This window comes from Aulostomus chinensis, chromosome 4, assembly GCF_037954235.1.
Source record: "Aulostomus chinensis isolate RoL2024-O1b breed Wild chromosome 4, RoL_Achi_v1.0, whole genome shotgun sequence".
Taxonomy (NCBI): domain Eukaryota; kingdom Metazoa; phylum Chordata; class Actinopteri; order Syngnathiformes; family Aulostomidae; genus Aulostomus; species Aulostomus chinensis.
In genome coordinates, this window is record NC_141323.1 from 16,968,559 (window position 1) to 16,993,100 (window position 24,542).

Sequence of the window (24,542 nt, forward strand, 5' to 3'; positions counted from 1 at the left end):
CAGAAATTAAGTTAAACCCTGATATTTTACTACATGCTCTTGAATGTTTCTGTAGTAGCCATTGTTTTTAACATTGATCATCCTTACACACTGGACTAGTAGTTGTGTGTAAACTGGTTTAAATCAAGGAGAAAATCCTTGAGGATGCCTGTCATCAGTTACAGAAGTTGCATAATTGTTCTTTGAGTTTATGAAAACAGGAAGATGTCAAAATCTGTGGCAGACATTAAAAAAAAAATCAAAATATGTAAAAAAAAACAACAACATTGAGACAACAACGTAGACTTAAGCAGGCAAATATCATATCTATTCCAAACAGTTAAAAAGCAGAATTTGTTGACATTTTAGCAAGCATATCCACAAATGTTTTCCATTAAAAGTGAGAAATTTCAACATGTCGGACAGTCCGTGAAGGCCTCAGGAGGAGGAAGTTCAGCGTTTGACTTCCTTTGAACTTAACACATGAAAGTTTGCGTCCCTCGTCTACTCGGTACTTTTATGTGTTAAGCAAAAATGCTCAGACGTAAGAAACTAGAATGCAATCTGTATTGTGTGAATCTGCGCTGTATTTACTAGCATTCAACTGCAAGTCAAGTCAATATAATGCGAGGCTTAAATTAGCGAGTCTGCTCGGGTTGAGATCCGTTCACTTTTCACGCGACAGGAGAAGTTCTTCAAGGTAAAGTCAACCTGAACCCTCCGGTAATGAAAAGCGACAACATTCACATGCAGGTATCGTATGTTTAGAGGATTCTGTTTTTGTTCTTTAAATTAAAATGTTTTTGTTCAGTTTTCAAACTATCTCAGTTATGCAATCATTAAAAAAAAAAAAACTCGAACTGACGATTGAATTTTTCCATTCAGTATATCAAATGTGTGCAAGGTATATTGTAATTAAACTCACTCAGTCATATCTAAGAGTTCATTTATATGCTACTCTGTAGTTTGCTGGTAGCGAACTAGCAGCCAACTAATAAATCAAACATGGCTACAGTTACAAGTTTTAAAGTTTGAAAAAGTAATAATTATTACGATGAATGAGCAATAATTCAATGAAGTTCTCAGTTTACTATCTGATCATAGAATAACTGCAACAGATCGGCTTTGAAAAAATTGGTGTCTTAAAACAAAATATGCGGACAGTATTGTTAGAATCTACATATTTACCAATACTTAATTTTGAGTGGCTATTTCGGTCTCACTGTCACAATCCTTGCAAGAGTTTCTCTGTGTTGGTCACGTGACCCGAGGGTTTTTACGTCGACGTCATAGACCCAGTGCTGGTACCGTCTAATGATTTACCGTCCGACTGCTTCTGCTGCTGCTCCTCCACTCAAACTGGTTTTACCTTTGAACGACATCTTGACGCACGACATTTTCTCTTCTATTTCACGTCTCTCGTCGATGCTCGTTAAAAAGATACATTGCAGTATTGAAAACTTTATCTGAAATGCTCACTGAACCGTACAGTTACTAATAATGTTACGTAGCTGGCGTTAACGCAGTGCATGGCTAACGTAAATGCACCTCTCACGTCTCCGTGCTAACACCTATGGTGCTACTCTGTTGCGTTCACACTCAGGTGAGTTGACGGAAAATAGTTATATAAATATATATATATAAACCTCATGTTTTGCAGCTTGTGTTAACTCTCGACATTAGAGTGAATGCTAGCCGTGTAGGTTGTGGTACTTTGATGTATTTTGTGATATCGCTACGATGTTACCATGGTGACTGCCTTTTTTTTCCTTTTTTTTTTGCTTAGCTTAACTACGTTATGACGCAAGTGACGTTTTTTTTTTTTATTGGAGTGTGCTTGATAACGGTTATTTTCAGTTATTGGAGTCAGTTTACCTGTCTGTGCTAACATCGTTTTGACAGGAAACGTTAGACGTATTAAATTTAATATACACAAAGGTGGTATTGTAGGCCGTGGTGTGGCGGCGAGAACCACAGGACTTGAAAAGTTGGTGAGAAGAGTGTGTGACATCAACAGAAAACGTTTATTGGCTTTATTTCTCATGAGTAGAATCGAGACTATAATTGGATTTGTAATAATTCAGTACACTAAACTCTGGTAGCTTAATCCTAACTTGCATATTAGATGCTACAAAGAGAGTCAAAGCATCCACCTGCAGGTATTTGTTGTGTACATGCCCACATTGTGCCATCGATGTTCTCTCTACACATCCATGCATTGTGCACGCTGGCTGGCTACATGGATCTTTGTTGTAGTTGTCAACCACAGAGCTCCTTTGTTTAGCTATTGTCTGTGTGTAGTGTGCAGTTTAAGTCCATTCATGAGGCTAAGTGCATCGTCAGCACATTATAACTTTAATGCATGGCCTTAGCCAAAGAAAGCAACTGGGCTTTGATTGCATTACTGATTTGTAAACTTCCTGTGTGCTGCTAAAATGCTAAAAGCTTATGAAAGGACTATCGTAACATCTCTCTAATTAACATGGGACAGAAAAGAAGGCCAGTTTTGCATGTTGTTTTTACCGCAATACCTGAGATTTGAGGCTACTGAGTCGGGGGGGGGGGGGGTAGGTATCTCACTATGACAGGGATCTGCCTGCAAAGCTTTTGAGCAACGAAGGCTTTCTTCAAGATGTGCTTGCTCAAGGAGAAGTGTTGAGTGTGGATTAATTGAAGGAGTGAGGTGTTAGACCTGCTCTACTTGTAAAGTGGCGTGAGATGACTCTTGTTGTGGTTTGATGCTGTACAAATGAAATTGACTTGATTTGACTTTGATGCTCTGGGAGATTACCTGTCAGGCATCAAACGGGGATTAAAAGCGAGGACTCTTAAAACCAAAGTTTGATATGAAATGAAGAACCCCCTGGATCAAAGTCGGAATACTAAAATAAAGTCAAGTTTAAAGTCAGAACCCCAATATCAAAGTCATAACACTGAGATCAAAGTCACACATCAAACTCATAACACTGAGATCGAAAGTCAGGGATTAAAATCTGAACCCAGGGTCAAAATCAAAACTGAGATCAAAGTTAAAACTCAAACTCACAGACATGGTCCATGGTCGGTCCCTGAAATTCCAATAAATGTGGTCAGATTGTATTGTTGTCTTTGTTGTTTTGTTTTGTTTTTTGTTTTTTTGGTAGTGGTAGAAGCAGAGACCGTGTATGCGCTGACTCTATGATGTCATCAGGGAGCTTTCAACCATCACAATTTGCATTAAATTCAATGCATTCTCCTGGCGGTCACACAGTTATGACTTCAGTCTCGTTATTCATCTTCCATCATACAAGACACTTCAACCTTGTCGGTGCTTTAGCACAAAGACGAGCTTGAGCCTTTGGGTCTGACCGTGTCTGGACATCAAAACGCCAGGGAATCAAAATTGTTAAGCAAATGCAGAGAGAAATCTGCAACTTGTGTCAAAAATGTGTTTTTTTTATTTTTAATTCATTTTTTGTCCTGGTTTAGTTCAGTTTGAAACCTAGTTGATGTAGCATGACCCCACCTTTTGAAGAGCAGGATATGAGGATATGAGCTAAGCAGCCCGACCAGTTATAGTGCTGGATTAAGGACTGATTGCATGAATTGCACCCTCCTGATAGTTGAATTGTCAGGCCTCCATCAACACTGTCCTGGTTCTTCCATTCCAGAACTACTCAAAAATATCTCTGCTTGTTCTTTGTGTATTTTTTTTTTTAAATTCACACCCGCTAGGAAAACATCTCTTTGAAATAAACTGGAAGTATTTCCATCTTATTTCACGTAGAGGCATTAAAATGTCAGCCATGAGGCCAGATTGATTTGAATACTTTGTAGTTAATCTGCGCCTGATAATCCCTCTTTCTGCGTCATATGCAAACGACTGTGATTTAACTGCCGGCTGTTTAGTTGGACTCTTATCAGAGTAACCACAGCGATGAGTAGTGGACATGCCTGACCTGAGCAGCATCTTTGTGCAAGCGATGACAACCTCTTGAATCAAAAGTAATTCAGTGTATCCAACTGTGATATTCACGGTTGCGGAGCGCTTGTTTGTTTTTTAAAATGTGTGTGTGTCTGTGCCAGATGTGGTGGTGAGCCCATGGAAAAGCCGTCATCTTCAGACCGAGCAGCGCTGGAGGAGAGTAAAGTCCTGGTGGAGGTGATGGAGCCTTCTCCCCCGCTCACTCACCAACAGCTAATGAGCTCCGACAATCTGTGTGTATTTATTTCCGCTTGTGTGTGTCCTCCAGGATGGAGGTGTGCTGAGAGGGGCTGAGGGAGGAGACCCGGACTCTCAGCCTCAAACCCCGAGGAAGAGCAGCTCCTCCCGCTCCTCCCGCAAAAGCTTCCGCCTGGATTACCGCCTGGAGGTACCGCACCTACCGTCGGATATCCTCATTTGCATATTCCCCACAGTTCTCTGTCTCCTAAGTTCATTAGCTGTGTTTTGTGCTGCTAAATTGTCTCAAACGACGCATCAGCAGACAAATAGGTGCTCCTGCTGGGTTCATGAGAGGAGCAAAAGCAAACGTTTCCAGTACCGGTGCAACTGGCTGAACTTGTTCACATCTTCTGTAGGAGGAAGTGACGAAGTCCTGTCGGGATAAACACGGCTGCTGGACCAACCCCTGGTCCACATGGCGGTTCCCCTCCTACTCCACCCTGCTCCGCTTCCTGTTGTTGGATAAGAATCACAGCAATGTTCCGACTAGTAAAGAGGTTAGTCCAGTCCGACAGGGATGAAGGCATGTGTTTGCGTTAACCTTTGCAAACATAGACAATACACGCCATCTTGCCTCCGTGTTGCACCTGTAGGTCCTTGACAGCGAGCTCCCAGTGGTGGAGCCATACTTTGTCCGGTCTCCGGACCTCTCTGACTCTGGTCCAGGTCTGAGAGTCACTTGGCTGGGTCACGCCACTGTCCTAGTGGAAATGGACGGTTTGAACATTCTCACAGACCCCATCTTCAGCCAGAGGGCGTCACCGTTTCAGTTCATGGGGCCTAAAAGGTACCGAGGGCCCCCCTGCACTGTGGAACAGGTTTGTAGTGCTTTCATTATGTCTGGAAGTTCTCTGTGCGTTGGCTCCTTCCTTCATACGTGTGTGATGTCCCAGTTGCCCAGGATCGACGCTGTGGTCATCAGTCATTCTCACTACGATCACCTGGATGCCGGAACCGTGGCGAGCCTGAACACACGCTTTGGAGGGGAGCTACGCTGGTACGCATTCAACGATGGTGCACTCAGGAACCATTGTGTGTATGTGTGTGCAAATCTATGAGTGTGCGTTCCCTAGGTTCGTACCCCTGGGTTTGATGGACTGGCTGATGAAGGCGGGCTGTGAGAACGTGATGGAACTGGATTGGTGGGAGGAGAACTGTGTACCGGGTCACGATGATGTCACATTTGTGTGCACGCCCTCTCAGCACTGGAGCAAACGCACCGCCCTGGATGATAACAAGGTCAGTGTTCTGCTGATGAAGCTGTTGCTGAAGTATGAGAATATGAAAGTATCTGTACATAAACCTCGATGTGATCCCGTCTGTCCTCTCAGTCGTTATGGGGCAGCTGGTCTGTTTTAGGTCCGGACCATCGGTTCTTCTTCGCAGGCGATACGGGTTATTGCCCGGTTTTCAAGGAGATAGGCCGACGCTTTGGACCGTTTGACCTCGCCGCCATCCCCATCGGAGCCTACCTGCCCAGGTAGTGCACCTGATTCACCATGACTGCACTTAATGCTGAATATTCTAAAGGACGCACATGAGAACAGAGGAACGTGGTTTGGTTTTTCAGGGACGTGATGCGAGGGCAGCATGTGGACCCAGAAGAAGCCGTCCAGATCCACATAGACCTTCAGGCTAAGCAGTCTGTGGCTATTCACTGGGGAACCTTTGCCCTGGCCTATGAGGTAGGTGTGTGTGTGTGTGTGTGTGTGTGTGTGTGTGTGTGTGTGTGTGTGTGTGTGTGTGTGTGTGTGTGTGTGTGGAGGCGGGGATTGCTGACTAATTTGTTTTAACTATTGAAAGTGCAGTGTATCAGCAGGCTGATATTTCAGCGAAATGTTGGAGTCCCAAGTGTTTCGGGCCCTGTTTGCTGGAGCTGGAGTGTTGCTGTGCTTGTCAGTAGTTTCCGAGTGTTATTATGGAGGTGAAGTGTTGTGACTCTGTTATGTTCTGGTAACACAAACTAAACAAAAGTGTCATTGTTTGTTTGAGCTGTGGGGTTGTTTTCTCTGTTGCTACTGGAGCCCTGCTGCTGTAAACAGTCAGTGTTGACCCGATGGGGCAGTCACGGTGATGACGGTAACCCTTCTCTCACTCGTCCTTCCATCTCTGGTTCCCCCAGTACTACCTGGAGCCGCCGCTTCGTCTCAAAGAAGCCCTGGAACAGAACGGACTGAAACCAGAATCCTTCTTCACCCTGAATCACGGCGAGTCTCGACTCATAGCCTCACACCAAGGAGACGTCTTTGATTGATCCAGTCTGTGGTGTTCCCCAGGAACTGTAACCTTCACTTCTTTGAGAAGGTGTAGAACATGTAGGTTGACATGATGTCACACTGTACTGAGTCTTCTAGCGGCCACAGGGAGGAAAATCTGGGTTCTGTGGCCACGAACGATTTCTTGTCCCCTCAGTTTAGGTATTTTGAACCTACCAGATGTAACCGCTTCCCTCAATTTCATTTATGACCACCAGATGTGAAGTTCTCACAAAGTCAAGAAGGTGTAAGAACAAATTATTGAATTATATTGTGGCCTCAAAACAATTAAATTGAGGGAACAAGTTATGTCTCATGGCCTCAAAAGTTGTGGTGGGTTCTGAATTGCCGATGCCAGTATTTAGACTGCAAGTTGGCCAATAACTATATATATATATATATAATGTTGATATAGCTCTTTTCTGTTTAATTATTTTGTTTTTGCATTTGATAAAATACAACAAATTAAAAACCATAATGGGGGGCAAAAACGCTGAACTGAAAAAACCCATAAAAACACTGTCACAACGGCTAAATGCATCTGCATGTAGACTTTATTCCTTTTTCTGTTTTTAATCGGCCTCGGGAGCTGCAGGCATCGGCCGATTATGGCGAAGATGTCGAAATGCCATTTATCGGACCTCAAAATAATTCAGTTGCGGGAGCAGATTGTACCATAGGACAGATAGTCCATTTAATTGAGGGAACAAGTTATCTCAGCTTGTGGCCATAAACTTAAACTTCTTCCCTCAATGTTACATTTTTGGATACAAGATATCGCTGAGCTTATTGTTCCGCTGTGTTGTTTGGATAGAACGTCATGGCTCCGGACGGAGAAGCTTCTACAGGAGCTGGGATGTGACAAACAACTGTAGAGCTTCTTACTGGGAAGTGTTCTTAGAGGAAAATGACACACGCATTGTAATTTTTGACCCATTGTAATGTTGCCGTCAATACAGTATGAAATTGAAAATTAAAAAAAAGAAGAAGATTTTATTGATAAAATTATCGTGATCCCAATCAAGGATAAAAGCACATTTGTATAACAATGTTGGGTCTTAATGCAGTGATTTGTTGTTGTTGTTTTGTGCAAGGAGTTCTTTTGCCGTTCCGGACCAGTGGAGTTAGAATAATGAAACCATGTTAGTCACCATCTTTAGTTTTCCACATGTTGAACTTCCTGTGAGCTGTAAAGGCATTCAGCTGTTGTGAATGTATTTTATAATTTCTAGACGAGTGCTGCCTTGCCTCTGAATGTGTTCTAGCCAACTCCAAAGTAGAAAACTGTTTCTGTAATATACATTTAGAAACATTAAAAAACAAAACTCCCCTATAACTGTAACGCAAATAAAAATTGTCGGCTGAATGCTGAAGTTGAGCTGGGTTCAACTTTAATCGCTGCTGAGAACGTTCTTCCTGGTTCACACCACTGCATGTTCTTTCCCTTTGATTTTTTTTTTCTTAAATATAATCCATTATATTTCACTCATTTTAAAGGCAGAATCTTCTGACTCAAGAACAAGTGTTCAGTTACAGTCTGGTGGTAAACCTTTTCAGACACGTCGCCTAACTTCCAGCTGAATGTACTTTTAGTACTTTCAAGATCACCTACTTTAACTCAAAGTGTTTCAGACTTGTAATTGAGTACTTTGCTAGCGTGGGGTTAGTACTTTTACTTAAGTCAATGATGGGAATACTTCCTCCAGCACAGTGAGAAACTAAAGAACATAAATCAGCACCTTTGTTCTGATCTTCTTTTTATATTTACTCCTACGTCCTTAGCATTTGAGTGACCCTCCGTGTACTCTTTCTACTTTTACTCTCTATTATTACTTTACAGTACTGTAGAAAGTGTAAACCCTTGTACTTGTATAGTGAGGAGTAACACAAGGTGGCAGCGTCTGTAAAGTTTCCTCACTTGAATTTTAACTGACTCCATTTCTACAAACAACCTGTTTAAAAATATTTTTTGGTATTTTACAGAGACAGTGCAGGAATGAAGTTTCATAAATATCATACATACAGAGTTTTTCTTTTACAAATGAGTACCACTGACTACATGAAAACTGTCCTTTGCTGAGGGTGTTGATGTAAATCCAACATGTTCCTCAAAGGGATTTTTTTTTAAAAATCAGTAATAAAAAGTACAAGAGAAGCAGAAAACGTCTGATCTCATTTCAATGCAAACTCAAGTCATGAAAAAAGTAGATTCATATCTTTAATTATAAATCAATACATTATGTAGAGGTTAAATTAGCAAATTAGTCAAGTCAGGTAGGTTTTCTTATACATTTGAATTGTCAGCCCAGTTATTCAATAGCCCTGCTATTCCAAACATCACCAGCACTGATCGTGTTTAATAATAGGACAAGTAAAATCTTTGTGAAAAGGACAAAACCTGTGAAGCAGATATTACTGTCTAATTTACTCTTATTTGTTCATCATATTCTCGTGTGTAAAGTAGCTTCCGACAGAAGCCAACGTCATGGCAGGATAGTCAGTATTTCTAAAACTGGGCCTTCGTTTCTTACGTTTTTGCATTTAAGTGATTAATAGGAATAAAACTGATTGGAATCGGTTTAAAAATTGATTTTTTTTGGACTCCAAGGTACATAATACTGGTTTTTAGGTTCTTCAGCTAATCACTTTACCTCAAATCTGTCTGCAGGCTCCTCCTCTCTCGGAACTGAAGTAATTCATAGCGGCCCAGAAATACCCCCTTGTGGCTGCGTCAAGGTTGCTGGTTAAAGTGTTGTCGCTCCATGTTAGCCTGATTTCAATCAATTTATTAATCATAAAGATCCCAAAAAGATGTGGAAGTAAAGCCCAGTCTTAAAAATATTAGAATTTCCCTTTGGGTAATCAACTGAAGGTGAACTGTTCCCCCAAATTCAAATGTATTAAATCCCAAGGTGGGAATGAAAGTGTCTGAATGTCAGCAAAGGCTCATCAGTGTGTGTAAACGTGTGTCTGTTAGAGAGACAGAGAGTGTGCGTGTGTGCGTGCGCATGTCACGCTACACTCTGCCTGCTGCTGTCTCTGCTGTGTGTTGATTCTCCAGAACAGTGTCTTGAAAAGTCCAAAAAGATGCCGTCGTGCTCTGGCTCAGAGTCCAAAGATTCCAGAACGTGGTCTATCGTTATATCCGGACTGGATGTTGGACTGGGACCAGAGCTTGTGTCTTGAGCCAGCACTCTAGAGGACAACGGGGAGTCGGACACGAGTGAGTCTGTGCAGTTTGTGTCCGGGGACGGTTCAGGGAGGATGCTGGGGGAGTGATGCTGGAGGGGACCTGCTGGACTGTCTCTGGGTTCTGGATCTTGGTTGGAGGTCACAGTTTCTGTATGGAGGACAGTTACAAGAGCACTGCAGCATTAGCACGCCGTAGGTTGAAAGCTAACAGGTATTTCAGTATTCGCTAATCACGAGCTGCAACTGTTGTATTCTTTTATTTCCTACCTGAATGTGCAGCAGAGGAATTGGAAGCTGGTGAGTGGTTGGCCAGACTGGATGAACTGGTGTTGTTGGTGGCGCTGGCAGTGGATTCGGCCGCCGAGCTGCTCTCCTCCAGACAGGAAGTCATCTCAGACACAGAGTGACGTCTGATACCCACACTCCCTCCCGTAGGCGAGTCCACGTCATACTCCACGACAGGTGTCAGCATGGGAACATTGTAGCTTTTAGAACGTACCACAGGGTTCTTGACAACAAGGGGGGCGGCGGGTTTGCAGGACCAGGAACGCTGCAGACGCTTTTCTAACAAGATTGAGAGAGATGAAAAAGGACAGAAAGAACATGGAAATTATGAGCCTATATCCATCCATCCATCTTCTACCGCTTATCCTGTTAAGGGTCGTGGGGGGGCTGGAGCCTATCCCAGCAGCTTTTGGGCGAGAGGCGGGGTTCACCCTGGACAGGTCACCAGTCCATCACAGGGCCAACACATAGAGACAGACAACCATTCACACTCACAGTCACACCTACGGTCAATTTAGAGTAACAATCAGCCTCGTCCCCTCTTGATGTCTTTGGACTGTGGGAGGAAGCTGGAGTACCAGAGAGAACCCACACAGGAACAGGGAGAACATGCAGGCTCCACACAGGAAGATCCTGTGATGGAGCTGGGGCTCGAACCTGGAACCTTCTTGCTGTGAGGCGACAGTGCTGACCACTGCACCACCGAGCCACCCGAGCCTATATCCCTTAATGTGATTTATATCTGTAGTTTCATGTTCCTGCCTGAAGGCAGTGCTGTTCACCCTGATGTGAGTTTGTGTTACAGGTGGCAGCGGTGACTGGATGCCTGTCATAATATGGTTGGGAACAAATGGAGTGTTAGTTAGATTTCTGTGTGTAATGTGTAAGTTGGCTGTCCACACACACACACACACACATACCTAACAAGCAAGAAGAGCAGTTCAGATTGGACGATCCATCCCTGGAATATAAACCGTGAGTCCCGAGGTAGGGAGAGACCACCTTCTGGATTAGAGTCTCCAGACGCAAGTAGTCTTCTGTTACCCCTTTAGACTCGTGGACTCCCTGCAACACACACACACGTATAAACACACGCCCACATATACACATTTGTGTAATTGCTTTTTGGCCACTAGCAATGGAAACTTTCAAAGCCATGAAAACACTTTTCAGTCTGGCTTTCTGTGATTTTATCAGGTTGCTGCCAGCAGAATCAAACACATGAATGAAAGAGCGCTGATGAAGTGTGGTTCCAGAGTTCTGCTGCCACCTGACATGAACAAATCCACCAAAAACCGAGAGATACTTCTGATTTTGAGGGGTCGTTTCTCATATTTTTCCCCAGACTGCATGTATCCATATGCCTTTCCGGTTACGTTTATTGTCTGACCTCTGCTTTTCTTTTGAAAACAACAAAAAAATGTTTCTGCCCTCAAGAACTTCAAATCCTTTATTATTATTTTTTTTAGATCAAAAAATATTTTGTGCATCCTACAGCGACAAATATCGCACGCTGCCTATAAAGAAGTGACTGTTGGTACGTGATGTTGTTGTGTTGTGCGTTTGTGTGACACTGGCAAACTCTAGTATTTCTGATGAGTTGTTGTGAGTAAAACAACACATTCCTGTCCAGTTGAATTCCTGTATTTTTCACAGAGTTTCTCTTCATGAGGTTTGATGCTAACAATCTGAGTCTGTCAGTAGATTAAACAGTTGCCCAGTAACATAATGTTGCAGCTTGGATGCGGTTGCGAGTTACATCTCAGTACTGGAACAATTCAAATACTCCCTCTTCATCATTTTGACCCAAACATCCTCGAAAAAAATAGACAAAAACTGCAACTGTCCTTCGAGCCAATATTTCCTCGTTGAAAGCAGAACTTGATGATAATTGAGAAGTCGTCATCTGTCTCTCTCTCTCTCTTTTTAAGCTTTAACCACTTCTGTTAACTCCCAGCTCTTTTAAAAACAAAGGGGATCAATGACGTTTGGATCCTGTGAAACACTGAGCCGGAGCAGCAGAGCCGCACCACATTAACAGACCACATAAATGGAGCAGACTGAGAACCGGCGTCGCAGCGCCTCAGCGGAACCAAGAGAAACTACTAACAGATGAATCTAGCAGCCAGCGTTCACTGCTGATGTTTTTATGCCTACACTCGGAGCTGTTTTCTTTTCCTGGCTTCGTCTGTATCTGTCACGTGTGCGTGAGTGCAGTATTTATGAAAGAGAATAAAAACTAAACAAAAAAAAACCTGCAGTAAATGTCTGCACACAATACTCTCCATTCCTTTCCCCTCATCTCACAGTCTTGCCTTTCCTGCGTCTGGGAGCAGCAGATTTGGGTCAATGAGTCACAACAATGATGTCCAAACTAACACAGACACTCACACACGCACACACACACACACACACACACACACACACACACACACCACTCATATGCTTGGACCCACTTGAGAGCACTTTCAGCTACTTTTACTGATTTACATCTGACCCTTGACCAAAATACCTAACTTTAAAGGAACGCAATGCTTTTGGTAGACTGGCGAGCAGGTTAACTGTTAGCAGGTGAGATCAGAATCACCTCTGATTGGTTGATCTAGTGTTGAGCTCACAGCAGAGAAATAGAAGGTTGATCATATACCGTGTAGAAAAGAAAACTCCACATAAAAAGGAAGCCTCTATTCCAAGTCATTCATATGGAAATGGAAATGCTGGTCACAAAGAGTATTATTCGCTATCAGATGCTCAGAAATGTCAACTAAACTCTTCTGAAATGACATCAATGTCCCTGCTCGTGCTAAGATTTAAAAATTATACGACATGATCTGATGTTTCTTATCTTTTCATTTTCTTTGTGTTGAATTTTACAGCGGGTGATTTGATTCGCTTTGAGCCACAGGAAATGTTTGTAAGTCTGCTTTTCTACTTCTGAGAATTACAAGCACTTGTCACAATCATCTGCAAGACTTGTAACAGGTCGTGTGTCTGAGTGTGCAAAAGTGTGACTTTTTTTTAAACAGCATTCAACCAAACCAGTTTTGTCGACCGGATTTCGTCTTCTTCTTTTTGCTCTCTTGGGATTTATCTTACAAGAGGCAAATTGAATTAAAATGCAGGAAATTCATTAAAAAAATGTGCAGATTTTTTGTGTGACAAGTTGTGAAAATTGCACGCGTATCATATATGCAAACAGTTAAATAATAACGAAACAAGGTTCTTCCTGTTCTCACAAGAGTGAAGGTCAGCAGTGATTACTTGTGTGCAGCTCAAGCTCGTTGCTGAATGAATGAATGGGTACAATAAATAAATGTGTGATTTATAAAGTGTACAAAAGTCAGAGCACCATCATGAATTCATTTCTGAACATATCTAAACTAAAGTCAATTATCCACAAGGGACATGAACCAAGCATGTGTTTTTACTTTAATACAGATGTGAAGGACAGATAATTCTCCCACATATACAAACACACACAAACACACTCTGGCTTAAACACACAAACAGATGCACAGATACAATCAGGGTGCAGAGGGTACTCCACGGTCATGGGAAGACGACGGCATTCTGTGTTCACACTGAGAGTACTTCCTGTGAGACCCACAACAGCACTCGATAATACCCTCTGCTCCTATTTCAGCTGGTGTCACTTAATCCCCCTCCCTCCCAACCACCCCCCCCCCCTGCACACACACACACACACACACACACACAGCCAGGGATGTTTGTCTGCTATGTGTGGATGAGAGAGATAAGACATAAAAGTAGAAAAGATGAAGAAAGTAAATAGTCCCCAGGTGCGTGTGTGTGTGTGTGCGCGCACACCCGTGCACCTGTAGTATTAGCAGCATCTGTATGATGGAAGGTGGAACTCTAGCTCGAGGTCGAGACAGCGCTTCATCCAGTTTCAGGTTGAGGGTGATGATGTTTCTGAAGTGAAGCAGCGCCAGCTGACGCACAGACGGCTCCTTCCCCTGCAGGCAGGCAGACACACACACACACACACACACACACACACACACACACACACACACGCACATCAGAACGATGGGGTCATGTAAGGCTTATATCTGACTTGTTTGTGTGTGATTGTACCTGCACAGGATAAAAGATTGCCTGCAGCATGGACAAAACATCACAGAAGAAGAAATCCCACGTGTCAGCCAGAGAGTCCAGCAACTTTTGACCTACAGCACACACACACACACACACACACACACACACACACACACACACAATCAGGAGAGAGCAAAGTCCAAATAATCCCAGCAACAAAACTGCATTCATAATGTTTGTAAATTACCATAATGTGTGTAATTTAACATAAAAAATGTCTTTTCTTGTCTCTTCTTCTTGAGTGTGTGTGTCCTCGTGCTCTGTACTTCTCACATGGCTTGATTTTTCTCTGTGCTTTCGAGCAGCTCATCACATCAGCAAGGTACAGAGACGAAGGGACAGACAATAGAAGTTAACACTTTGCCCCTGCCAAGGTGATTATGACGCCATCAGATCTAGTTCTGAATCAATCCCTGAGTCTAACTGATGGTTCTGCAACTTAAGTTCTATCACGTCGCCAAATTCCATCAAAATCCACCCGCAACTTTTTGGAGTTATCCAGCCATAAAAGATATGCAAAACAGTGCCAGTGAACCATCGATTTTGATGGGATTCCCACCTTTTGTTGCATCATCGAACAGGTTTAGAGACAAGATGATGTGAGATGAGTCAAAATAACCCTTTATTTGTCCCAAGGCAGGGAACTAAGCAGTGTTACAGCAGCTAAGTGGACAGTCAAGTTAGAAACATCATAAATACACAGTAAAGAATACATACACAAGCAGTAGAAAATGTTATGAAAAAAGTGATAGACGGATGAAAATACGAACACTATGGTGATTTGAACATATGAAGCGTTCAATATTGGACAGGTTTTTAAGATACTGTCATATGTAGATATTGAACAGGTTCTATAATTGCACGATGTTTGATGCATTTGATGTTTCAGCTGACATGCTTGACCTTGCAGCAGCAACGGTTCGGGATTACCTTAATCTTCCTGAAAGACAAGTACTCGAAAACTTCACACCTATGTCGGCAAATGCCACTATTTGCAGTGTTCCTACACCAAGTTTGGTGAAAATAGGCAAACAGTCTTGGCATAACCCTGCTCCCCAGTAGACAAACGGCACCAATCCCAATATTTATTTTTAATTATTGTGGCACATGTGTCCTACAACCGCCTTTATTTAAACTGAGAAGCTACAACCTGCCATTGTTTATTATACTGAAAAAGTCCTGCAATGCATCAGAGTATTTTATCCTAAATATTAATGTGTTGCAGTTGATGTAAAGCATCATTTCCTGCCTGACTGCTAGGATATCAGCACTGCAAACACGTCAGTGCAGTGTGTGTGTGTGTGTGTGTGTGTGTGTGTGTGTGTGTGTGTAGGCGTGATTCATGCTTTTATAGGCCACTAAGAGAAAGGTCACACATTTACCACAACAGACACAACTGAAATTGTTTCAGTTGCTTATACGACATCTTGGAGGACTCCATCTCGCTCTGCCTGTGGTTGTTTCGAGCGCATGTGTGGGCCCTGATGGCGCATTACAACAGCGATGGCAGCGAGACACAGAACGTTCCCACAGTTGGAGACATGATTTTAGTCGGTCATTATTTTTACCGATTGACGTGGGTTGTTTTTTTTTTTTTTGTCCATTTTATCTCATTCACACAGGAGCAATTGTGAGATCAGTATCTTGCTCAAGGACACGTCGATAACGAGCTGGCCTCCTGAGCCACACGGCCCTTCAAAAATCTGATCTACCCTGAAATGACTCACTGACACTGAGTTTTACTCATTAACGTACCAATGTTGCTTGATAAACAGGTAAAACTGAAAAAAATCTCGGGGTTGACAATAATTATCTTTACATCAGATAAGAGAATACTGCAGAACCTACCTAGGAATGGTTTGAGTGCGCTCACCCGTGCATTGTTTTCATAAAACTCAACAGTGTTCCTTCCATTTACAAGGACGCTTTGTAGATTTTCAACCAGATTTCGATCGTTGTGGGTAGCACGAATATGCAAAAGAACAATGTTGAACTTCCCACTCATCTGCTGGCAACTGTCCTTCTGCAATTTTCCAATTACTGCCTTTCCACTCAGCTCCCAAATATGTCAGGGGAAATGGCCATTTGAGCATCGTGAAACTGTATAAACTTTCGTTACAAACACAGAAACTGTTTGGGAGTGGTTTTGAGCGTTTTTCTTTTCTTTTCCTTTGCTCCAGATGCTCCGGCCTCTTTCCTGGTCTTAAAGCACTGATTTCAGATACGTAAAACACCGTTTTATTTCCCTCGTTGGTATTTATTACTTCCTTATGAACACACTGAACGACCACCTATAAATGCTTTTAATATAGTCAATTGTGAGGTGAAGAACTGTGTTGGTTTTATCTCTGTAGTTCTGGAAACACAACAGTGGTGTAAAGCATAAAATACAAGTAAAAAAAAATCAACAGCAACGTGGACATTCTGCTCTTCATGGGTGGATGTGTTCAGCAAGGTGTCTGATTTTGATTAAGTCATCTGTTTAAATTGTTTCAGAAGGATAAACACTATTAATATCTTGAGCTGCAATAATAAGTGATACGTGGGGAAAAAAAACCTCTTTGTGTAACTAACCATCTTTCACTAGAATCACAGAAAAAAAATCCCCTTATTGACTGCGTTTGTTCCGTGTACCTTCATAGAAGCGGATCTTGTCTCTCAGTATGACCATGCCTTTAGTTAGCAGCTGATTCTGAAGGTACTCAGTGAAGAAGGAGCCCAGCTCTGTCTTCAGCAGCTGCCTGCAAAACACAAAAGGATATGGGAGCACATACATGGACACACACACACACACACACACACACACACACACACACACACACACACACACACAAACACACATCAGTAATACATCCATAGCATGAACCAGAAGTAATGAGTTCTCGTGCACCTGCAGGCTGCAGTGTTTATCCAGCAGCAGAGTCAGGAAATGAGAAAGCATGTCGCACCACTGAAAACAAAGGCTACAGCAGGATTTTCCACTGATAAACCACCAACACTGGTACCAAATAGCGTGACATCTCAGCTGCTGTTATTACAGGAAGACAAAATTTGACCTTTAGCCTTTTTGGGGGGTTTGGGGACATGTAAAATGACAATGTAAAGGTTTTATATTAATTTTAGAAGAAAAAAAACACGTTTTGAGTCATTTCACAACCCCATGCGAGGTAGCTCTGGGGAAAATCAACCATCAACCATCACACAGCATGCATGTGTATGTGCAGTGGAAAGTGTACTGTACATGACTTGAGTCAGTTTTGACAGTCCTTCCTCAACTGCCCAAAAGCTACACTGTTATTAAACACCAACCACACGAAAGTGTCCCCTGCATAACCTCAATCTGTCATTTCCACTTTTACACAAATACAAGGTGTTTCTGCGTCAGTGGACGGTCAAGAATAGCAGGACAAAAACAAATAAAACCTGAGATGCAGCTTGAGCAGGGGTCACATTAACCATCCAGCCAGGACTAAATATAGTGTGGATGAGAAAGCTGTCACAACAGGAGGAATCGCAGAAGAAAGCACTATAATTTGGCCCAATTTCTTCCTAAAATACAAACAGGCTCAAGCTTAAAATTTGGTGCGTGAGAGACAGCGAGCGTTCAGAGAATAGGCAGAAAGACCAACCTGACGCCTTCATTGAGAGTGTAGAGCTCATTCTCTCCCAGATCCTTCCTCTGGAACACTGAGATTACTGCGTTGTGGATGCTGAGGGGGGAATGAATCACAAGAGATATGAGAAACATTTAAAGGACTTCTAGATGATAATCAGAAGACTCGTATTAATTAAATCAATGATACACAAAATTACTAGACCTGGGATTTCATGTCAAAAAAATAACACACTTAAAGTGAGGGTGACGTTTGTAATTCACTGATATCCTGTCACGTTATTTGAAAAAAATGCTCTATCTTGTACTACAAACATATTCAAGTAAGCTAGCGTAGTTTTAATCTTGAGGGGGGGGGGAAGTTTAATTGTTTTAAATGAGAGAACATCAAGAGAAGACTCACATTCATGCACAACAGTAATACAGTAGAAAGGACTTCTGTTGAGTAGGAGAACAATGACCACATTCATCTTGTACATGCACACACCCTGTGTTTCAGTACAGTCACATAGTAGCCAACCGAGCCGTTAAATAGCCATCAACGCCCAAGTGTAAATAAAGTGAATAATAGAAGACGGAAGCAGGAGCATAAATCAAAAAAGGTCAGGAGGGATATGAACTTGTAGTGTGAAGTGGAGGTTGCTCATGCTGCGATCTAAACATCTTCTGCAGTCTAGTTTTAAAGCAGGGATACCATTTAAATAGACCAAAGAAGAAAAGAGTCTATGAGGCAGAATGAGATGAGGAGGATGGATGGAGATAAAGAGCGACAGAGCCTGAGGGAGGAGAGGAAGAAAGAGTCCATGCTTATATGGAAATGTGGGTTTGAGCCTATTCATGGCACGAATAATGGCACCATGCAGCTTTTTTTTGCTTCTGACGTGTATTCCTCAAGAAATATGTGTGTAGTACACAAGAAGCTTGAAACTCATGCGGTCAAACATGAGAACTAAACCTTGGGAAGGCCACACAGACCTGTTCCAGGTGGCGTTGGCCCCGGCCCTCCTCTGCTGGGTTCCTTTGTCCCTGCTGCACTCATCTGCCTTCTCCCCTCCCGCTCCTCCACCTCCCGAATGGGTTTTCACCTGGGAGAGGTCAGTCAGACTGGAGGACGAGCCACTGGCCAACCTCAGCTTGCTATGGAGACTCCTCGAAATCCCAAAGGAAGAAAAAGAGAAACGACAGTAAGCACAGGCCAGAGTCTGGTCAACATTGAGGTGAGAATAGAGAATTCTTGACATAAAGATGGAGAAATAACAACGATATCAAAGTGACTGATAGAAACCACACAGACAGAGCATCTATAGATGGACGTTTACTGGTGGACAATCAGTTTTTATTAGCAATCTGTCAGTGTTGATACAAGCTGATGTTCAGTAGGGAGGAGAGCTGGTCAGCCGGAGGGAGGAAAGCTTATATAAGAGAGAGATAATGAGAAGAAGGAAAAACCTGTAAAAGGAGACGGAGGAAATGATAAGATGGAGAAATGTGGACATTAAAAAACTAAAGAAGTATGAGGAGAAACATGAAGGCAACGGTTATGAGATGCACAGAATAAAGGCAGTGACGTGAACAATGGTGGTAGAAACAGGACGTGACGAAAAGAGAGGAAGAAGAGAAGATTTTAATCAAATTGAAATGGTAATAAATTCAACATGACGTGTGTGCGCTTGTGACAAATTTGAGTTGGAAACTGATATTTTTCTAAAGGATCACTTGTTAAACGGTACCGTTTCTGAGGATGACATCAGTGTTACGTACTCGTTGCACTACTACGTCGTCTCCTCAGTGACAAACCATGTTTGTGAACCAATCACAAGAGACCAGCAAATACACCTCAGTTCATTTTATAAATCCAGCCGTCGTCCTGAGTCACCGGAGCAATTTACTTCTGTCTTAGTCAAAGAAAGCTGTCTATTGGAATTAATTAATCATATTCTCGTCAAGTTCTGGTGAATATTGATCTTACTTCCTTTGTGGCGAGCCTGAATGTGTCTGTTCTGGGGTTTTTTTTTTGAGCGGCTCAATTTATTTTATTACAACAAAACAGGTTGTTCGACGAAACAACCTGTCCCAGGGTCATAATGCCCGTTGAATGAAGTCGACTGAGGTGACGGATTCAAGCTATCTTGATCAAGAACTTATCTTAGAATCAAGTTTGGAATACTGTCGATTCACGGTAGGATATTGATGAGAGATTGGATATTACAAGGGTCCTTGTTAGCATGTCAGTGATGAAAATTTACTTCAATTTTGATCAAGTGTCTTGTTCTATGCTCATCATCAGTGACGACGAAACAACAAAAAATATTGATGACTGTGCTGCCAAATTTATTTAGTTTATTTTTTTTTAAAGAAAATGTGTACTTTTTCCAAATTCATAATACCCCGTGTTTTTCAGAATTTTCAAAACGGGAATAACGTATAAACTTGTGTTATTCAGATAATATTGACATTGGTCAAATCAAATGGTAGAATATGGGCTTAATGGATGGAAGTAAAAACAAAGGTCCAATATTTGCCCCTACCAATAATCATGTATCAGCTATTCTTGATTGAACCCGCATGGGACTGTTGGCAAGACATGACATCATCAGTATATTATAAGGAATTATAAATATACTGCAGTTCATCCTGGGGAATAGTGATAGCAATTTTCTGATATTTTACGAACAAAATAAATGTAATAATTAGCTACAGGCCTTGTTATGTGGCTGTATTACATTTGTTTTCCATGCAGTTCCACATCAATGTATTCAAATCGAGCAGAAGTTTTGCTTCCTACTTCCACAAACACAATCATGCATTACTATACTTACTCTAGAAACTGAAACGGTACCACATATCCCCACTCCATGACTGTGTGTGTGTGTGCGTGTGTCACACAGATCAGAAAAAAATGTAGATGAAAGCAAAGATGAAAGAAGAGTGCAGATAAAAAGTCTTTGTCCGCATTTGTCTAGTCTTTCTGTCGTCCCTCTTGTCCCTGCTCTCTCTCTCTCTCTCTCTCTTCACGCTGTCCCACCTGAACAAGCTCTACATCCTCTCCCACTTCACTTCTCTCCCACTCGCTCCCTCTCTCTCTTTGCCAGTCTGTGCCAGTCGGTCACCATGTGACCATGTGAGCTTTTGTACCCGGTGAACAAAGGAACCCTTTGAGGTTCAAGCACTGCCAAAGTGGGAGGGAAAGAATTTAAAAGTGTCATAAATTTTCTTCTGTGTGTCTGTCTGTGTGAGGGCCTGGACAGATACCAGCAGTGTTCATGCTGGGATTCACCGGTATCACTGGTGGGTGATGTGTCTTTATTTAGATGCCCAGTTTAATCCTTTGCTATGTCTTTCAGCCAATTCCAGAGTAAAGGTGAATGTCAGGTTCACATTGTGGAAGTGAATTTAACTCAACTGATGGGCGGAATTTCAATGAATATGGACAAAAGTGTAAAAGACAAAGACGGGACTCAGTTTGCGTGTGTGCATGCGTGAGCGTGTGCGTGCATGTGTGAGCGTGCGTGAGCGTGCACGCGTGTGTGCATGAGCGTGTGTGTCTGCGTGAGTGAATTGTATGTCTGTCTGTCAAACTGCATCTTGGTACAGTTCCATATAAATAGGTCAGTGGGAGACACAGGAGCCCTGCACCCTAACACATACACACACACACACGCGCGCGCGCGCACGCACACACTTGCTCACATGAGGATCAGTTTCCTCTCTCTCTGTTGAACTTAATGCCATCTTAATCGTTTTTGTTGGTTTTTTTCCACCAAAGCGTGGATGATAAAAAACATCTAACAGGAGCAGACTGTGAGTAAACAGTGGAATGCTGCTGAAGAATGAATATATCACGACAGTATATAAGCGTAGAATTAGGGCTGTTGACGTAATTTTTGGCGCTGCAACAACAGGAAGAGTCTAGAGAGGGCTTGAGTCTAATCGCTGGACAAAGGAGGATAAGGGGGATGTTTGTGAGAATGAAAGAATGAATGAACTCATTGAGGAATGTGTGTGTCCGTGTCTGTGTGTTTTACTTTTGTCCACCTTTATGTGAGTCAAAGAGTGAAAGGCAGAAAAGCAGGCGCGCGCCTGTTTGCGTGCATTCTTACCTCCTTAACGAGCCCTCTCGTTCCATGTTCAGTGTGACACACAACCGGGACCTAGTGACCGCCCTGCAACCACCACCGACACATCAGCATCTTAAAGACAAAAGAATCACAGGCATCATCCGACACTGTGACACGTTACAGGAGGAGCAGCACCGATGTCAAAAATGCTGTTGTGAGCTGGATCTGTGTCGAACCTGAATATTTAAATTGAAGCAGAACCAACGAATTAAATCGATGTATCAACTTCCGCAACAAGATGAGATTGCTTTGTTTAATGTACCCTTTTTGCATCTTTCGTTCCTCAGCAAAAATCAAAAGACAATCTCCCATTATTTAACTTGATATATTCTCTTTCAATTTCTCTTTCCCTCTGTAAAGCACGATGAATTGTGTATGAATGGTGCTATACAAGTAAATTTGCCTTGCCTTGCCTTGCCTTGCCTTGAACCCAGGCTCCCGCGCATTTTCAGACACAAGCAGACAAATGGTTTCACAGTATTTCAGGGTAGAAGACACTGGTATGTAGAACCCAGTCTCAGTCAACAACAGATGTGACTACAAAAAAATGAGACTGTTAGATTCAGGCAAAAAAATAATTAAAACAAAAAACAAAAAAACGCAAGGTTAGGCTGACGGGAAGATCATATTTCCAGTTCAAATAAACCTTTTTTGTGGGCGCAGACTAGTGTAGCGCTCTATTAACACAAGGGGTCGCCAGTTCGAGTCCCCACATTTACCTCCAGCTTGGGTGGGAATCCAAGGAGGGTGAAAAGAATAAACTCAAAAAAACTTTTATAAATTATTGCATGACTCGTATCGGCATCAGCTGGTGGGTTCCTAGTTGAGCTGCAGCAACTAATCACCGGTTATTTTGGTAATCGATTAATCATTTCAATGTCTTTTCAAGAAAAATATATTTTGATTCCACATTCTAAAACACAAGGATATTTTTTGTTGTCATTTATGTCAGAAAAATTAAGTATTTGTGTTTTGGACCGTTGGATGAAAACAAGAAGTTATCTGAACATGGAAGTTGTGATCATTTCATGCACTTTACGGACTAAACAATTCATCTTGAAAGATAAACTGCAGATTCATGCAGCCTTCATTCAATATTAAATAACCGCCAACACTCGATCAAGAAAATGTGAGATTTTCATGAGGGTGCTGATGAAATACCAAAGAGGCTTAATTTTCTATGACAAGTGAGGTCAAGTGAGGTCAAGTGAGTTTGAAAAATAGAAAATAGTGGCAGGTAAACACAATTAAAAGTTCCATGATCTGACCCTGGACTTTGAACGCACCATACAGACCACATCTTTTTTACTGAGATTGTTTCATTTCCTTGCAAACCAGAACCGCAAGCACTCGTCATGATTTGATGTCATCATCGCTTCACTTTAGCGGCGTTTTAGAGAAAACTGGCTGTTTACGGGAAAGAATGACTGCAGTTAAACATGCAGATAGAGTGAACTCACTGACACTCACAGACAAACAGGTGTCTTTACTCTCTCTGTCTAGCAAGACATTACTCTAATTAAATTTAAGTGTTTCAGACATTTGATCCTTCTCTCTCACTCTCTCTCTCTCTCTCTCACACACACACACACACACACAGATAGAATGACACATATACCAGGCAGGTTTGTAGTTCAGACCACGCAGAGGGAAGCTGAGGCTGAAAAAATCGAGTGTACGATGCAAAATTCACTCAAACCGCAGGTGGCGTTATGATCTCTGCTGAAGGTCGTCATTATCTGTTTAGGTCATAACTGTTCCCTCTTGGCTCATAATAGCTCGCCACCTCTTTACTTCCTGGATATTTTGTTGCTATGCAATTTATAGTACAAACTGCAGGTGTCACCTCATCCCCTTTTCACTGTCTTTCTTTGTGAGGCACTGCTGACCATATTCTTGTCTTAAAATTTCCTCTTAAACTTCTGGTAACCATATTTGAACTCAAATCAGTTTTGAGCCGTTGATTTAAAGGCACAAGATGAAGTCTAGTAAAAGGGTGAATGATATTACAGCTATATAATATGACGCGTAGGTCTGTGGCTCTCAAACTTGGCACTGAAGAAGGAAATGTGTCTGGCTTGGATGTAATTAATCCTACAGTCTGCCTCTGTCATGCATGGACCAGTAAAGCCTTGGTTGGTTGGGGGTGGGGAGGGGGGGGTTTATTCAGTCAGATATTGGTTCAGGGAGCTTGAGCGTGTTTCTCATTCCGCTTCGGGCCACATTTTCAAGAGGCAGTCCAGGGAATGCTTCAACTTCTCAAGCCTCCTCTTCTCCCTCCTCTGGGCTCTTCTCTCTCTCTCTCTCTCTCTCTCTCTCTCTCTCTCTCCCAGAAGCAGTGTACATAGTAAGTAGATATGAGGAACTGCTGGAAATTAACACCTATAATCTCAACTGGAAACACAACACACACACACACACACACAAACACACACACACACACACACACACACACACAAACACACACACTACTGACTGACAGCACAACAGGGAAATTACCACCCTCCAACCAGACAAATGAAATTGTCTGTCTTAGCAGCAGGTTTGTCTGCTCCACCAGGCTCTCTTGCAGAACTAACACACGGAGGTCCAGCTTTCCTCGGAAACGAATCCGACTTTTTACTTTTTCTTTTCCTTTCAAAAGAAAGACTTTCCCAAAACTGTGGGCAACAAATTTATAAACCTAATTCAAACATTTCTGGAAGTTTGACTTAGAACAAATGACCTACATGTAGTTCAAAGTTAATTTACATGAAGCTACTTTAGCATATTTTACC

At 42.3% G+C, this 24,542-nt stretch overlaps 2 protein-coding genes across 10 annotated transcripts in view; one reads left to right on the top strand and one right to left on the bottom strand.

Annotated features, from left to right (window-relative positions):
• Window positions 1–21: 21 nt before the first annotated feature.
• napepld (N-acyl phosphatidylethanolamine phospholipase D) lies at window positions 22–8,616 on the top strand. 4 transcript variants are annotated; one of them, XM_086202120.1, is made up of 10 exons: window positions 22–679; window positions 4,045–4,120; window positions 4,212–4,331; window positions 4,540–4,680; window positions 4,777–5,001; window positions 5,077–5,180; window positions 5,257–5,422; window positions 5,515–5,663; window positions 5,754–5,868; window positions 6,306–8,616. In XM_086202120.1, exons 1-10 carry the CDS (start codon window positions 537–539, stop codon window positions 6,435–6,437), a joined length of 1,371 nt encoding a protein of 456 aa, XP_086058246.1. In that variant the 5' UTR covers window positions 22–536; the 3' UTR covers window positions 6,438–8,616. The 4 variants fall into 4 exon arrangements, with proteins under 4 accessions (XP_086058246.1, XP_086058247.1, XP_086058248.1 ...); XM_086202121.1 differs by having other exon boundaries at window positions 528–732; window positions 6,306–8,615; XM_086202122.1 differs by lacking the exon at window positions 22–679 and adding an exon at window positions 1,267–1,582 and having other exon boundaries at window positions 6,306–8,615.
• The window catches only part of LOC147262863 (proline-rich protein 5-like), a 22,699-nt gene continuing 5,584 nt past the window's right edge, over window positions 7,428–24,542 (bottom strand). For 2 of the 6 annotated variants that reach the window (XM_086202119.1, XM_086202117.1), the window contains exons 2-10: window positions 21,748–21,837; window positions 18,623–18,796; window positions 17,664–17,744; window positions 16,669–16,775; window positions 14,014–14,105; window positions 13,752–13,892; window positions 10,836–10,980; window positions 9,898–10,194; window positions 7,428–9,778 (exon numbers count right to left, since the gene is read on the bottom strand). In XM_086202119.1, coding sequence (XP_086058245.1) covers window positions 9,450–9,778; window positions 9,898–10,194; window positions 10,836–10,980; window positions 13,752–13,892; window positions 14,014–14,105; window positions 16,669–16,775; window positions 17,664–17,744; window positions 18,623–18,796; window positions 21,748–21,773 — 1,392 coding nt within the window. In that variant the 5' untranslated portion in view covers window positions 21,774–21,837 and the 3' untranslated portion in view covers window positions 7,428–9,449. Of the gene's footprint in view, window positions 9,779–9,897; window positions 10,195–10,835; window positions 10,981–13,751; window positions 13,893–14,013; window positions 14,106–16,668; window positions 16,776–17,663; window positions 17,745–18,622; window positions 18,805–20,466; window positions 20,725–21,746; window positions 21,838–22,173; window positions 22,303–24,542 lie in introns of those variants that run through there. The other 4 variants (XM_086202116.1, XM_086202118.1, XM_086202114.1 and 1 more) reach the window with 4 other exon arrangements.

What these genes read in the sequence shown, in the direction of transcription:
- napepld (XM_086202120.1), top strand. Translation starts at nt 537, where the DNA reads ATGCAATCTGTATTGTGTGAATCTGCGCTGTATTTACTAGCATTCAAC. An exon ending in AGAGTAAAGTCCTGGTGGAG is followed by an intron (nt 4,121 to 4,211) that starts GTGATGGAGCCT and finishes TGTGTCCTCCAG; the next exon opens with GATGGAGGTGTGCTGAGAGG. An exon ending in TTTGGAGGGGAGCTACGCTG is followed by an intron (nt 5,181 to 5,256) that starts GTACGCATTCAA and finishes TGCGTTCCCTAG; the next exon opens with GTTCGTACCCCTGGGTTTGA.